The 12792-nt window shown below is 44.7% G+C and overlaps 1 protein-coding gene across 1 annotated transcript in view; it reads right to left on the bottom strand.

Annotated features, from left to right (window-relative positions):
• The window catches only part of LOC124433006 (probable serine/threonine-protein kinase kinX), a 95505-nt gene extending 87741 nt beyond the window's left edge, over positions 1-7764 (bottom strand). The window contains exon 1 of the mRNA XM_046982484.1: positions 4703-7764. Coding sequence (XP_046838440.1) covers positions 4703-4724 — 22 coding nt within the window. The 5' untranslated portion in view covers positions 4725-7764. The remainder of the gene's footprint in view (positions 1-4702) is intronic.
• Positions 7765-12792: the final 5028 nt, after the last annotated feature.

The raw sequence follows: 12792 nt of genomic DNA, 5'->3' as shown, positions 1-12792 counted from the left end.
GGCGTATGCGTATCTATCTATAGATAAGCATTATTTGCGACGAGCAAAGTTTCCGATGGTACCGCGCGTTCGTCCTTGGAGCGAATGAACGAGCGAACGAACTTTTCGACGAGAGCACCCACCGAATAGAAAATAAAAGAATCATATAATTATATCGACGAATTACATGGGCGGAAAATACAATTGAATATGAACGAATAAAGTCCAAGTATCGGGTACAAATCTCTTTTCGCGAAACAAATAAATCGTTATCACATATGAGCTTTCTATCGAGACGGTTTTATTAGATCGAATAGAGAAAGAATATAGCGCGATAGTTCACGCGCTTAGGAGATGTCAGTCAGGAGAAGTCTAAAGAAGAAAAATCGTCAAAGGTTGGCCATGTTACGACGCTCGCCTATAGCTTTCGATCATGTTCTATCTTACGCACGCATCGACAATCGAGAGAAAATGATAAGTCGATGAACAAAAATGGGATATTAGAGCCGACGGTATATAGCCTATAACTAGATGTTTCATTTTTACGGTACGGACGCATAGAGGCGGCATAGAATGGAAATTGATCAGCGATTTTGCTTATGTCAATGATCGCGCGAGAGACATGAATATTGAGATGAAAAGTAGAACCCGAGACGATTTTACGAAAATGCGACTTGCATCGAAAGTAGACTAAGAGAACGTTCGTTAACGAGAACGAAACGGATCGTCGTCGTTATTGTAGACGATGCATCTCCATTAACAAGGAGACGTTTCAAACTTGCAGTGAAAAATGCGTCATGTAAATGCGCTGGACCTTTCCGAGTGGTAGCGACAAAAAAAGTAGGTCCTTCGTTGCCTACGCCTATAGAGACGATGACGGCGGTCCGCGTTTCGTTGAAAATAGTATCTGTACCGAATGAAAGGAAATACTAAAAAAGAGTACGGAGAAATGAGAGTGCTCTTAACATTTGAAAAGTGAAAAAAGGTAACAAGACGTTTTAAATCCGAGATCGTACCGTGTTATAACGGACACAATATGAGAATCGTTGGACGATCTTTCGGGGAAAGGATGTCAATAGAATACATCGATAAGATACAGAAACGTATGTATATATATATATACAAACGTATGTATATATATATATATATGTATATATATATATATATAGAGGAAATTGTTGACGACGAGGCATGACTCGTTCTAAGCGCATTCTCGGTGTATACAGGTCCGATCGGTCTGCCGCGCACCGAATCCGCTCATGTCAGCCAAGGTATATAGATTACGTAGGCGAATTTATGTAGTCGTACCAGCTTACATATATCGGTCTATATAATCGGTATTGGTGTAAACGAGGGAGCGTTAGAAATAGGATAGGAGCGCTCCAGAGATGAAGCGGAGGAGAAGAGAATGGAGGAGGATTGGGCACGAAGCGAGCGCGGAACGAAGTCCAGCGGAGCTACGGAAAGGGGGCGGCAGTGTTGGGTGCCGGGGGCTTGCGCTGGTCGAGAAAGGGAATGACCCCGGGTACGCGGGGTCAACCGTTGTTGGACTCTGCGTTGCCCGCTACACCCATCCACCTATCTTCCTCTCGTAGCTATAAGCGGGCACTCTATTGCGCTTTGATATCCGAATGCGGTATTCGAAGACTATTAAAGATAGAGAGAAAGATAGATTAGACTTTACTGATGGCGCGTTCGCTTAGTCTCCATTTATTTATCGCTAGAACGTAACAATCGCCAAGGTATCATCTTCCCTCGAGAATTATCCGGCGAATATTATATATAGCTAGGTCGATATAAAAGATCGATGCCAAGTTCTCTCTCGTATACGATTCTTTACGAATTTTATGCAAACGATCTTTTAGATTTTATCGAGATATAAATATTTTGTAATACCTCCTTCCGTCTAAGAACATAACCACGGGAATTCGATAATTCATCGTTAACTCTCAACGATGGTAGAATAAATATTTCGAAGAGGCAAAACGTTCGATTCAACTGAGATAATCGTAGCTACGAGAAATTGCTCTTGTAAACGTTTACGAGTTAACGCATGGAATAGAAAAGAGAGATCAAAGAGAGATCGAAGTATTTTAAATACGTGTACGACGCTGTGCTACTTCGCGACGTTCATTCGATTCGCCGTATGGCAGAAAATGCGCTCGCATAGAAATGTCTTCGGTTCTCGAGCACGACTAGGATTATCCTAGAGAAAATACGTGTACGTTCGTATGCGTGAGTTAAAATTCGTGGTACGTCCCGAAGGATATCGCTATGTGGTTCACCGACGCCACCAAAGTTCGTGCGACCCAGAAATATCTATCAAATGTTTCGAGATTCTCTCAGCCGTTAAACTTTAAATCACACGATACCTGATGCTCGAGTAATTAATTCATTGTATTTCGATTTGAATTCGTTCATCGATTGTCGCGTCTCGAATGAAAAAAAAAAAAAAAAAAAAAAAAAAAAAAACAGAAAAAGAAAGAAAAAGAAAAAAGAAAAATTCGATTTAATTAATTGTATTATATGATAAAATCGTTAGATCGTAACGGGAACGAGTGCGATGTAAAAATCGAAGCACGCAATCAATTTTAATTATATATCATAGGGCGTTCGTGGAAGACGGACTATATGGCGAATATAAGGACAAAGGTCGTGCCTCATAGGGAGAGAGTATATTATGCGGGAGAGAAAAAGGTAGTTTGAGGGACGGCACGAAGATGTGGCCTGAAAGAAGGCCGGCTAATCGAACGGTTCGATGCCGATGAAATTATCGCACCGAGTTTTAATACCGTACCGCTTCCTTCCATGGATGGTTTTCCAATGGAAAGAACTCCTTCGGCGTAAAAGCTGATGAAATCGTCCGAGACGTTCGTTTCAACTAATCCGAATCTATATACGATCGTTTTATTAATATTCCTTACGATTAATGCGATTCTAATTGATTGTAAATTTATACTTCGTTAAATGCAGTGACCAGGTAACAAATTCGTTTCCATAAAATCGTCGAAAACGTCAAATGTTCGTCGAAAGACTCTTTCTTTGGGATGAACGAAAAAAATTCGTGTTCGCACTCGTAACCACTCGAATGCAGCTTAATGGAGCATCGCCGGCCATCAAGGGTAGGAGAAAATTCAATAATGCTTTGTTACCATCGCTAATCGAGCACCCCTCTGTCTCCGACAGACACGACGTGCCTCGGACATTTCGCTTCGTCAACGTGCTCGGAATGATTTCCTATTTAGAATGGTGCATCGCTTTGAAATATCCCCTATCAAATTCCCGTATCGCGAGAACCGAAGAAACCGGTAAGCTGATGAAAACTAAGCTAATTTGTGGGGTACCTAGAGGGAGAGAATGGGGGAAGCAAGTTTCAAAGTGACACGAATAAATAAGAAAATGACGTGCTTTATAACGAAGACCGATAACGGTGTCGGAGCGAACGGCGCTCTCTCCTTTCGGTCCGATTCGATCACCGCTTTTACTACTCACGCTCTCGAGGGTAGATAGATAAAAAAAAAAAAAAAAAAAAAAAAAAGAAAAAAAAAAAGGAAAAAACAGAACGGAAATCTCGAACGAGAAAGTCAAATAAAATCTTAATCTCGTTTAAAAAGTAAATAATCGAGAATGGTACAATCATTTGATCGCGATTATCGTTAAATAAAGAGTCGTATTATTGGCTACGTCATAGCGATCGTTCGAAACGCAAATAAAAGAAAAAAGCGAAAAAAAGGAAAAAAAAGGAGAAAAAAGAAAAAAAAAGAAAAAAAAGAAAAAAAGAAAAAGCAATGGTTAGACTCGGCATACATACAGCAGTTGGTTCGCACCAACCGTTAGCACGCGATCATTCTCCTACCCCTGGCACGTTTCTCCTACTCCTAGTTTTCGACGTCGGGCATTCGTATTAACGTAATTAGAGACTTCATTAACGCTAATTAATCCGTATGTATCGTGACTCGTTTAACTCTGTTCCGCGACTCCGACGCTTTACTTTAGGTAACGGCATTCTTTCAAATGTCTGAAATACTGAACAGACGATGTAGGACGAAGTATACGCCGTGATGATTTTTAAGACCACCTCACGAACCTATCCTATGCAGAGTGAAAAGTACAAATAAATGTGAAAAAAACGAAGAGAAAAAAGGATCGTTTTTTCTTTAGAAGAAACTCTAGTCTCGAATTCGTCGATCGATTTTGAAAAGTCTCTTTTACGAAATTCATACATTTTTATGAGATCGTGCCAAGATTAGTTTTATAACCATCGTAAAATATTCTCGATATATCGTAAGCTCCACGAGACTTTTTATTGGACGTTAGCGAGTAGAGCGCGAAGCAGCTTTCGTTCAGATCCCATCGAGCGGAAGGGACGAAAATTTTGGATGAGCCCTTTCACCTTTTCTCAAAACGGCCAAAAGGCTATATATGACGACGGAATCGTAAATCTGTTGGGAGCACAACGGCCAGCATCCGAGACAATTTAACCTCGCTTTATCGCCCACTTTCTTTTCTACGTCACTGCGCTAGAAAGGATTTGCTACAAAGTTAACAGCAATGGAATGCGCTCGATGAAAAGGAAACGTTTCGTCATTTCGATAAAAATATTTGGGAAGAGGCACGTTAAAACTTTTCTTTTAAATTTCCTATATAAGCCTAATAGAAAGATATTAGATGGATTATAAATAAGACGTCGAATGGATAGATAGGAATGAACGAGAAGACTCACCTCTGACGTTGAGAAGAGACATGATCGAAGGTCCTCGAACTGTACGGCTTGGCTTTTACTATCGAGAGAGTCGCATTGAAAAATTCGTCCAGCGACGTACTCGATGCGACGTACGAAGATAACGTAGGAAAAAAGGCAGATTAGCGTGCAGCGATGACGCCAGCGGAGCACGAAACGTCGATTTTCCCCGCCCCCGCCCCCCTCCTCTCTCTTTCTCTTTCCCCCTTTCTCTTCTTTTTTGGACGAAGAAAACGAAGAAGCAGTATACTTTTCTTCCTTCTTTCTCTCGTTAACGGACTGCTTTCGCACTTTGTACGCCTTTTAATCTCACGTCAAACGCGCGCACGTCCTTATATTTTATAACGAGTTCGTGTGATATATGTATGTATATATGTATATACAATATATTGGTATACGTGCACTTATATACATAGGCATACATATACAGGCATAGATAAAGAAGGGAAATACGATAAACATATATACGCTATGGCTCGAAATTCGGTGACATGTGGCGATGAAGAGGGATTAAGAGGAAGTCCGGCGAAAGGGGTGAGGAGGTTCGAGGAGAGTATAACGCGAATAGAAAGAGAAAGAAAGATACTCCCAAAGGCGCTCCTCTCGTTTCTCTCTACTATACACTCTCTCTCTCTCTCTCTCTCTCTCTCTCTCTCTCTCACACACACTCTTACACAATAAGAAGACGATGCGTCCGTGTTTTAAGAAATTGCGATAGAATTTCTATCGTTTTCAGTCTCTCTTTCTCTCTCTGTCTCTGTCTATCCCTGTCTGTCTCTCCTTCTCCCTCTTTATTTCTCTCTCTTTCTGTGTCTTCGCAGCACTCGCGACGCTTTTCAAGAGTTTGGTGCACCGATCTGTACCATTGAGAAAAGCCGGCACTTGCAGGAGGAGCAGCAGCAGCAGCAGCAGCAGCAGCACTCGCAAAGATATCGCGTTCGTGGCTTGTGCCGTGAAAAGAGAGATAGAGAGAGAAAGAGAGAGAGAGAGAAAGAAGAAAGGAAGGGTGGCGAAAATTGAGGAAGAAAAATCGCTAATTTTCTTCGGTATTCGATGAGGTCGCGCGCGCACAAGTAGTAACGAGAACGGAGGAGAAAAGACACGGCGGTCGTTGGAATGATCGCGCTTCGACTGATAGGCGCGTAGCGTGCTGGTAAAAGTAGTAACGAGGGCCGGCTCTTGGTCACGCGCAAGCCGGCGCACCGACTCGAAAATAATTGCTTTTATCCTCGTGCTTCTTCCTGGCTCCCGACGAATCCTCTTTGGCCGTTAGCGAGTGCGTAGCCGATTCCTGCGTGCGTTTCGCTCGGTCAACGATGAAAGCTCGATCACGGCTATAGCAGCGACAATAATTGTTGTAGTAATGAGAACGATAATCGCGAATAGTAGTGCTCGATGGAAGGTCGATGGCCAGAATGCCGGGACCGGCGCTCGGATAGTCGGCGTCGCTCGCCGGCAGCCGCTCGTCTTCGTAATTTCTCTCGTCGTCTTGCACGTATTTCCGAGGGCAGAAACGCAACATCGCCTTAGCAGCGGCAGTATCGGTGGTGCTCGCTCGCCGTCGGTGCACGTTTTCCTCTTGTCGATTATCGCGTCCTCTTGGTCGTCGTCCAACGTCGTCCTCCGAGCTGAAGGAGGAGGCGGAGGAGCAGCAGCAGCAGCAGCAAGAGGAGGAGGAGGAGGAGGAGGAGGAGGAGGAGGAGGAGGAGAGGGAAGAAGAAGAGACTCGGCCGAGCGCCGCTCGCTTCGGGAGGAGCGCCCACCGTAAGAAGCTTCTCGTTACTATCATAGTAGCAAAAGACGGCCTTAGTACACGCCGGCTCTCGTGGCACCGTGGTGATCTCGTGCGCTCGTCAAGCTAGCTCGAACCACCGCCGGCTGTCCCACCGTCCTCTCTCGCGTCGTCGTTCCGAGGCGCCTCGTACGCTTACGCGCATTTCCGCCCCGCGCACTTTCCTGAAAAAATGCTTAGGGAAAACGAACACGGAGAGAGACCGAGGGAGCCAAAGGATAGATGAGACCAGATATATCACGGGAACGTACGGGATTTCCGCGAAACACCTACGTGCGAGAAAGCGCGCATCCGCTCGTTCGTCCGATCGTAGGCGCTCGGTACGTCCGTGGATACGTGTGTGTGCGCGTGCGAGAGAAAGAAAAGGATAGCGACGTAGGGGGATGGGGGCTGAGGGGCTGGGTTAGGGGAAGTGAATTGGACGGAGAGGTAGGGAGGTAGGGACGAGGAGAGGTAGGGGAAGAACGAAAGCAGAAACGCGCTCTGTAGAACGAGGAGAAACGTTGGTGGTGGGCGAGCGTAGGAGTCACACCGTTTCTCTCTCTCTCTCTCTCACACTCACACACACACACACACACACACACACGCGCGCACACTCACACTCACACTCACACTCACACTCACACTCACACTCACACTCACGCTCTCTCTCTCTCTCTCTCTCTCTCTCTCTCTCTCTCTCTCTGTGTTCTTGCTTTTCGTTGGTCGTAGCGCGTTAAAGCAGCGAGTCTTGGTCCTCGTAATTATCACGGCTTCTCTGGGTTGCCGTGGTGTTGCGAGGAGTCGGCGGAGCCTTCGGAAACTCTTCGTCGGCGTCGTCGTCGCCGCCGCCGTCGTCGTCGTCGAAGATGGTGACGCTGCTGGCAGCTACTCCCCGGCGTCGAGAGACACGAAAGGCACCGTGCGACGCGGGAACGATGGGTACCCGCGAACAACAACATCGAGATTACGCCGACGATGCGCCGACGATGCGCCGACGACGCGCCGCTGATGCGCCGATGATACGCCGATGGAACGTTGTTACGGACGTACGCGGACTGGCCGACGGCGAGCACTGTACGGACGGAGACGCCTCCGACACGCCGCCGCCATCTTGCTACGTCAGGGCTCGGGGAGAACGCCGGCGTCGACGCTGGCGCCGACGCCGACGTAGGCGCCGGCCAGCCGAGCGTCACCGAACAAGACCGACCGTCGAACGAGTCGACCCTTTGCCAAGCTCACCCCCCGCCGCGGGGTTCCTTCCTTCCTCGCGGATTCCGTCGATGCGACTGCCGCCCTATGCGCTCGCTCTTTCTCTCCCCGCCCGGCCCCCTCACCCTCCCTATCCGTCTCGCTCGCTCGCAACCCCTTCCTTCTCGCACACCGCTATGCCGGACGATCGAAAAGGAACTATCGATTTCTTTCGGGAAAACGTGACCGAGATTTCTCTCTTCTTGAGACTCCTTGGCGACCCCCTTGGCAAAGGATCTTTCTTCGAGACTTCGATTCGAAAAAATCACGATTAACAGAATCTAATGAATCTTCGTAAAATGATTAATAGCTCAACTACCGGGAGTTACCCTGTATTATTTTGGAAACGTTCGGCCCGTGTCAGGCCGTGTCTCGTTCGATCGAAACACCGCTTGCGAGAATCATAAAGTGTCGAAATAACGAGCCACGAGGTCAAGAGGTCGCTAACCTCTGCTCGTAATGCTACCTCCGCTATTTCCTGTAAATTTAATCTCGTTGGAATTCTATTTCCGTGTTCCGGATCCTTTAAAATGATTTGTTTCGAACTCGAACGCACAGCATTAATTCGCGTATATTCGATCCTCTATATGAAGGTTGTAACTTAACGTTGAGTACTCGCCATGAATATATGCTGGTCTCTTCGATCTCTTTTTTCTTTCGTTTCATGAAGTTCTCCGTAACGCCCTGTCTTCCATCAAACGATTAATTCCCATGCAGAGGAAATCATTTAAGTTTTAACCTTTGGGATCGTGCACTGGTACCTCCAGAGAACGAATTTTACCATTCACTGCCATCCACCGTTTACGAATCCTTCCTGCTTTAACATTGCCGACGAAGAAATACGAGGAATGGGTGGAGTCGCGTTACTACTTTCCAACTTTAGCACTCAAAAAATACGCTCCAACGCAACCGCTAATTTTCATTCCCATTCCTAACGAAGTTTCTCGCTTCTCTGAAATTTACAGAAGGTTTTAGAAGAAGGAAGAGATGGGGTAGTGAGCCGTGTAACAATGCGATTTTCATTATCGGATGCGATCTAAAATATACTTGATAACGACGTAAGAGACAAGCGTGAAAATACAAGAGAGAAAATTGACCGGTTAAGACGGTCGTCCTAGCGTTTGCGTGAGGAAAAGTCGTAATGCAGGGTTGAACGAGCCCGAGTACACGCAACGTCTGGAATTCAAAGTTCTTCCGTTCCACTACGTGGAACGTTAAGAAGCTAGAATAGAGCAATAGTAGCGATCTAGCGTCGTTTCGTTGTCTAACGACGATCGCATATTCGGATAATCGCGAGGAGTCGCCCAAAATTTTCGACTCGGTCGCCGTAATTATTTCCATGGCTCGTTATCCTATCGTATCGTATGAGCCAACTTTTAAGGTGGTTCCCGTAATTATAAATGTCCGCGAAGAAGCGCTCGATACGTTGAATCAAAGCGGTGAAACTTTATTGATAAGCGTTCTCTATCGTACTTTCGACTAGCGTTTTGCTCGACTAGCAAGCGATTCCTATCGATGAGAAACCGGCTGCGTATATTGGGTGCTTACACTACTTGGCCGCGTCCTCTATAGAGGCGCTCTACTAGCTTCGATGCACCGATCATATTCGACTCGTACCATCGTCTCGTACCATCGCCTCCTACTACTCCGAGATTCTAATGCGAGCGCTACAACCCGTACACACACACACACACACACACACACACACACACACATATATATGTACATGTATACATATATATGTGTGTGTGTGTGTATGTATGTATGTATATGTGTATATATCTCGTTGCCAATGAAACGCGAATGGGTTTTGCTCGAAGTATCTTTGACTATGGTACGAGTAAATGGGACGTTGTCGTGTCATTATCGTCCGAGAAAATACTCGATATAAACGATTCGGCTTTCGACGTGTAGCAATTTCATTGGCGATAGGCTTCGTAAATAGACTTTCGTGTTTTCGAGTCATCAATAAAAGATGCTTGCACTGTGCAATGGGGATATTCCGTCGATATGTACCGGAGACATCTAAAAAAGTTATGAGCTTTTTCTGTCCTTTCCATTGTTGAAATAAGCACAAATACCGACCTCGTTGATCGAACGATGACAAGTAATACGAGTACGACGCTTCTAATGCCAGCCTAAAAGCCAGATAGAAAACTGTCGTAGATCGTTGTTAAAAATCAGGAAGATAGAAAAGCTTGATGCACGTATGCTTTTAATAAGACATAGCCTGAGAGGTGGGTGGAATCTTTTAGCCAGCTCGATTCGAATGCATCTCGTTTGACTCTTTCTACCTAGTACTCTCTTACGCGACATTTTAGCGACGAAGCGGCATTTCGCCCACGATGTTGTCTCCTTGGTACGAAATGACGTAATACCAAGGATCGTTGACGTCGACGGCCGACGAATAATCTCACCTTGTATTCGCTCGCCTGATCCTCGTTCTTACCGATTGAATTGAACGATTTATCGCACAGCTAAATTCATATTTGACGATCGACGGTCATAATATGTGTCGATGTCTACATTGTGTCGCGCGTCTAAAGTTACGCGTATGCACCTATATAGAGTGCATATATTCGAGTCCTTCGAAAGAAAATATATTAATATTCGATGCGCGCATTCGCCGTCTTCCACGAGAATGCAACTCGCGATAGAAATCTGTGCTCGTTGCTGCTTTCCTCTTCATTCGGAACTTGGCGAAACTCCATCGCCAGCAAGTTTCCTCCACTGATTTCCCTGGGATCCATTGTGGGTCTCCCTTCCGCGCTCCCTTTTCCCTTCAATGGACAAAACGATGTTGGTGCGATACTCGCTAATTCGCTTTACGATTCGGAGACGAAGACTGACGATGAGATATTCGAAAGTAATATCTGTCAGTCAGAAAAGTAATATTTATCGTATTCTAGAAATGGAAACGTTCGCTCGGAATGCATTGGACATACTACGAATGTCGTCGTGTACGTTCGACATCAGAGTTTAGAGATTCCCGGCGGTGTTACGCGGATCGAATTAATCTCTTTGAATATCTACTCCCACGAGCGAATCATCGTCTTACTCACGCCCACTTGTCCTAATAACGACTCGAAACACCGCTTTTACTTTCAATTATCATCGTTGTATATCTAACGAATAGGAGATCTACCATCGTAGAGGAAATGCGTCTCGATTCGCAAATTGCCAAATCGGCAAAGCAACGTCCAGTGTTGACGGGAAAAACTCGAGAGAAACGAGGAGAACGAGTGAAATGTATAAAAGTAAACGTATGTACGTGTGATATTTCTGATGTGTATGCGGACAACTTGGCGCGTTTAAACGAAGCATTTATCAGGTCACGTTCATACGTGTCATATACGTCTAATAAAGTAATAGATCGTGTGCCTTCATCGATATCATAGACTTTTGAAAGGAACGATCTCGTTTGTCTCATATATTCGCGAATCCTAATGGATTATCTTTAGAAGGAATTTGTTTCGGATGAACCGGCAACCTCCCTGGATTCTTATTTTTATTTGGCGAAAGCATCGTCGTTTTTTCGTTATTAAATTTCCTCACGCGGATTTCCCGATAAATAGCCATCTATCGTGAGAAACTTTCGTCGGTAAAATATTAGTAGCAAGCCACTCGAGTGGCCATCGAAGGAATTTTAAGTTCGGTTTATCGAGAATCACGGCTCGTCGGCATAACCAACTTTTTATGAATTATTCTATTTAAACAGACTGCCGCAAGAGACGCAAAATATGCTAGTATACTTGCTGGCGTATTGATCAGCGAAATTCCAAGTTCCACTGACGTAGACGCGGGAGGAGTACTCGCTTCGCTGAATTCCCTGTCACACATTGTCCATTAAGCTAGACCGATGGCATTCCGATAGTATTATATACCATGTATACGCACAAGTATATAATATATGTACGTACATTCTTGCATGCAAAATCTATGACAAATTGTAAAAAATATATATTCTTAGATATTACAGTTCCTTATTCACGATGCAGGAATATTTACTCGTCATTCTTGTTATTCGCGCGACGTATTTTCTTGATAAAGGAAAAAAAGAAAGCAGGAAGGAAGGAAAATGCACGAGGTTCGTGGAAAACGAACATTGGGGCAGCATTCCTCTTACGATCGCGTCCATCGCAAAACACGAGTTTACGAATTTTCTCCAGCTTTCTCTCCCCGAGAAAAAACATTATCCGTGTTTCGAGTTTACGAATAGGCAAATCTTCTACGCTTTGCCAATCGGCTCTATATATAGATATAATAGGTGTGTATACGTCGATATAACGGCACGTTGTACACGCGTACACGTACTCGCTATACGTGTGTCAGCAAGTTTAGAAAGAGATATCGCGTGTTCTAATTATGCGGTCTTTCTACGATATCGCTGGCACATAGAAATTCACTTGTAGCTCACGTGCGATCGTATAAGCGCTACATCGTGTACGCATCGGTAACACGAAGGACCAAAGTTGGAAAACTAGTTCGTGACATTAGCGATACGCGATAATACATTACAACGTACATAAACGTGCGCGGAGACGAGAGAGAAAAAAAAAAAAAAAAAGAAAAGAAATAAATAAACACTATAGAAAATAGCAAAGGTCCACGGATATAAAAATAATGGTTAAACAGTAAGAAGGTCGTATGCTTCGTTAACGTGAACTTGTTTACTACGTAGTAGTAAGTGGAACGTAATTTTTTTTTCCTTTTTCTCCTCTAAATAAACAATTACGCAAAAGAGTAAACAAACGTTCCGTAAAGCGGATAGATACGTATGCGCGGCTTCTGAAGAATCATCGTGTTTTCTATCTTTTATCTAATAACAGGAAAAGTTAGAAACGCGTATGTACGATGAACACGGGACGAAGGTCCTTCTTTTACGAGTCGAAAATTTTCACGTTATCCCATCGATCGTTAGTAGGCGTACGTCGCGTACGATTTGCTTTCAATCCGTCAGAAACTGTGACGAACGTTCTGAATACGTGATCCCTCTCTCTATTCTCTATCCTCTATTCCAGACGGTAGAGAGATCGGCGAGGTCGACGTC

The sequence above is a fragment of the Vespa crabro genome, chromosome 2, assembly GCF_910589235.1.
Source record: "Vespa crabro chromosome 2, iyVesCrab1.2, whole genome shotgun sequence".
Taxonomy (NCBI): Eukaryota; Metazoa; Arthropoda; class Insecta; order Hymenoptera; family Vespidae; genus Vespa; species Vespa crabro.
The sequence above is the reverse complement of the archived record's forward strand: the minus strand, read 5'-3'. Positions and strand labels throughout refer to the sequence as shown.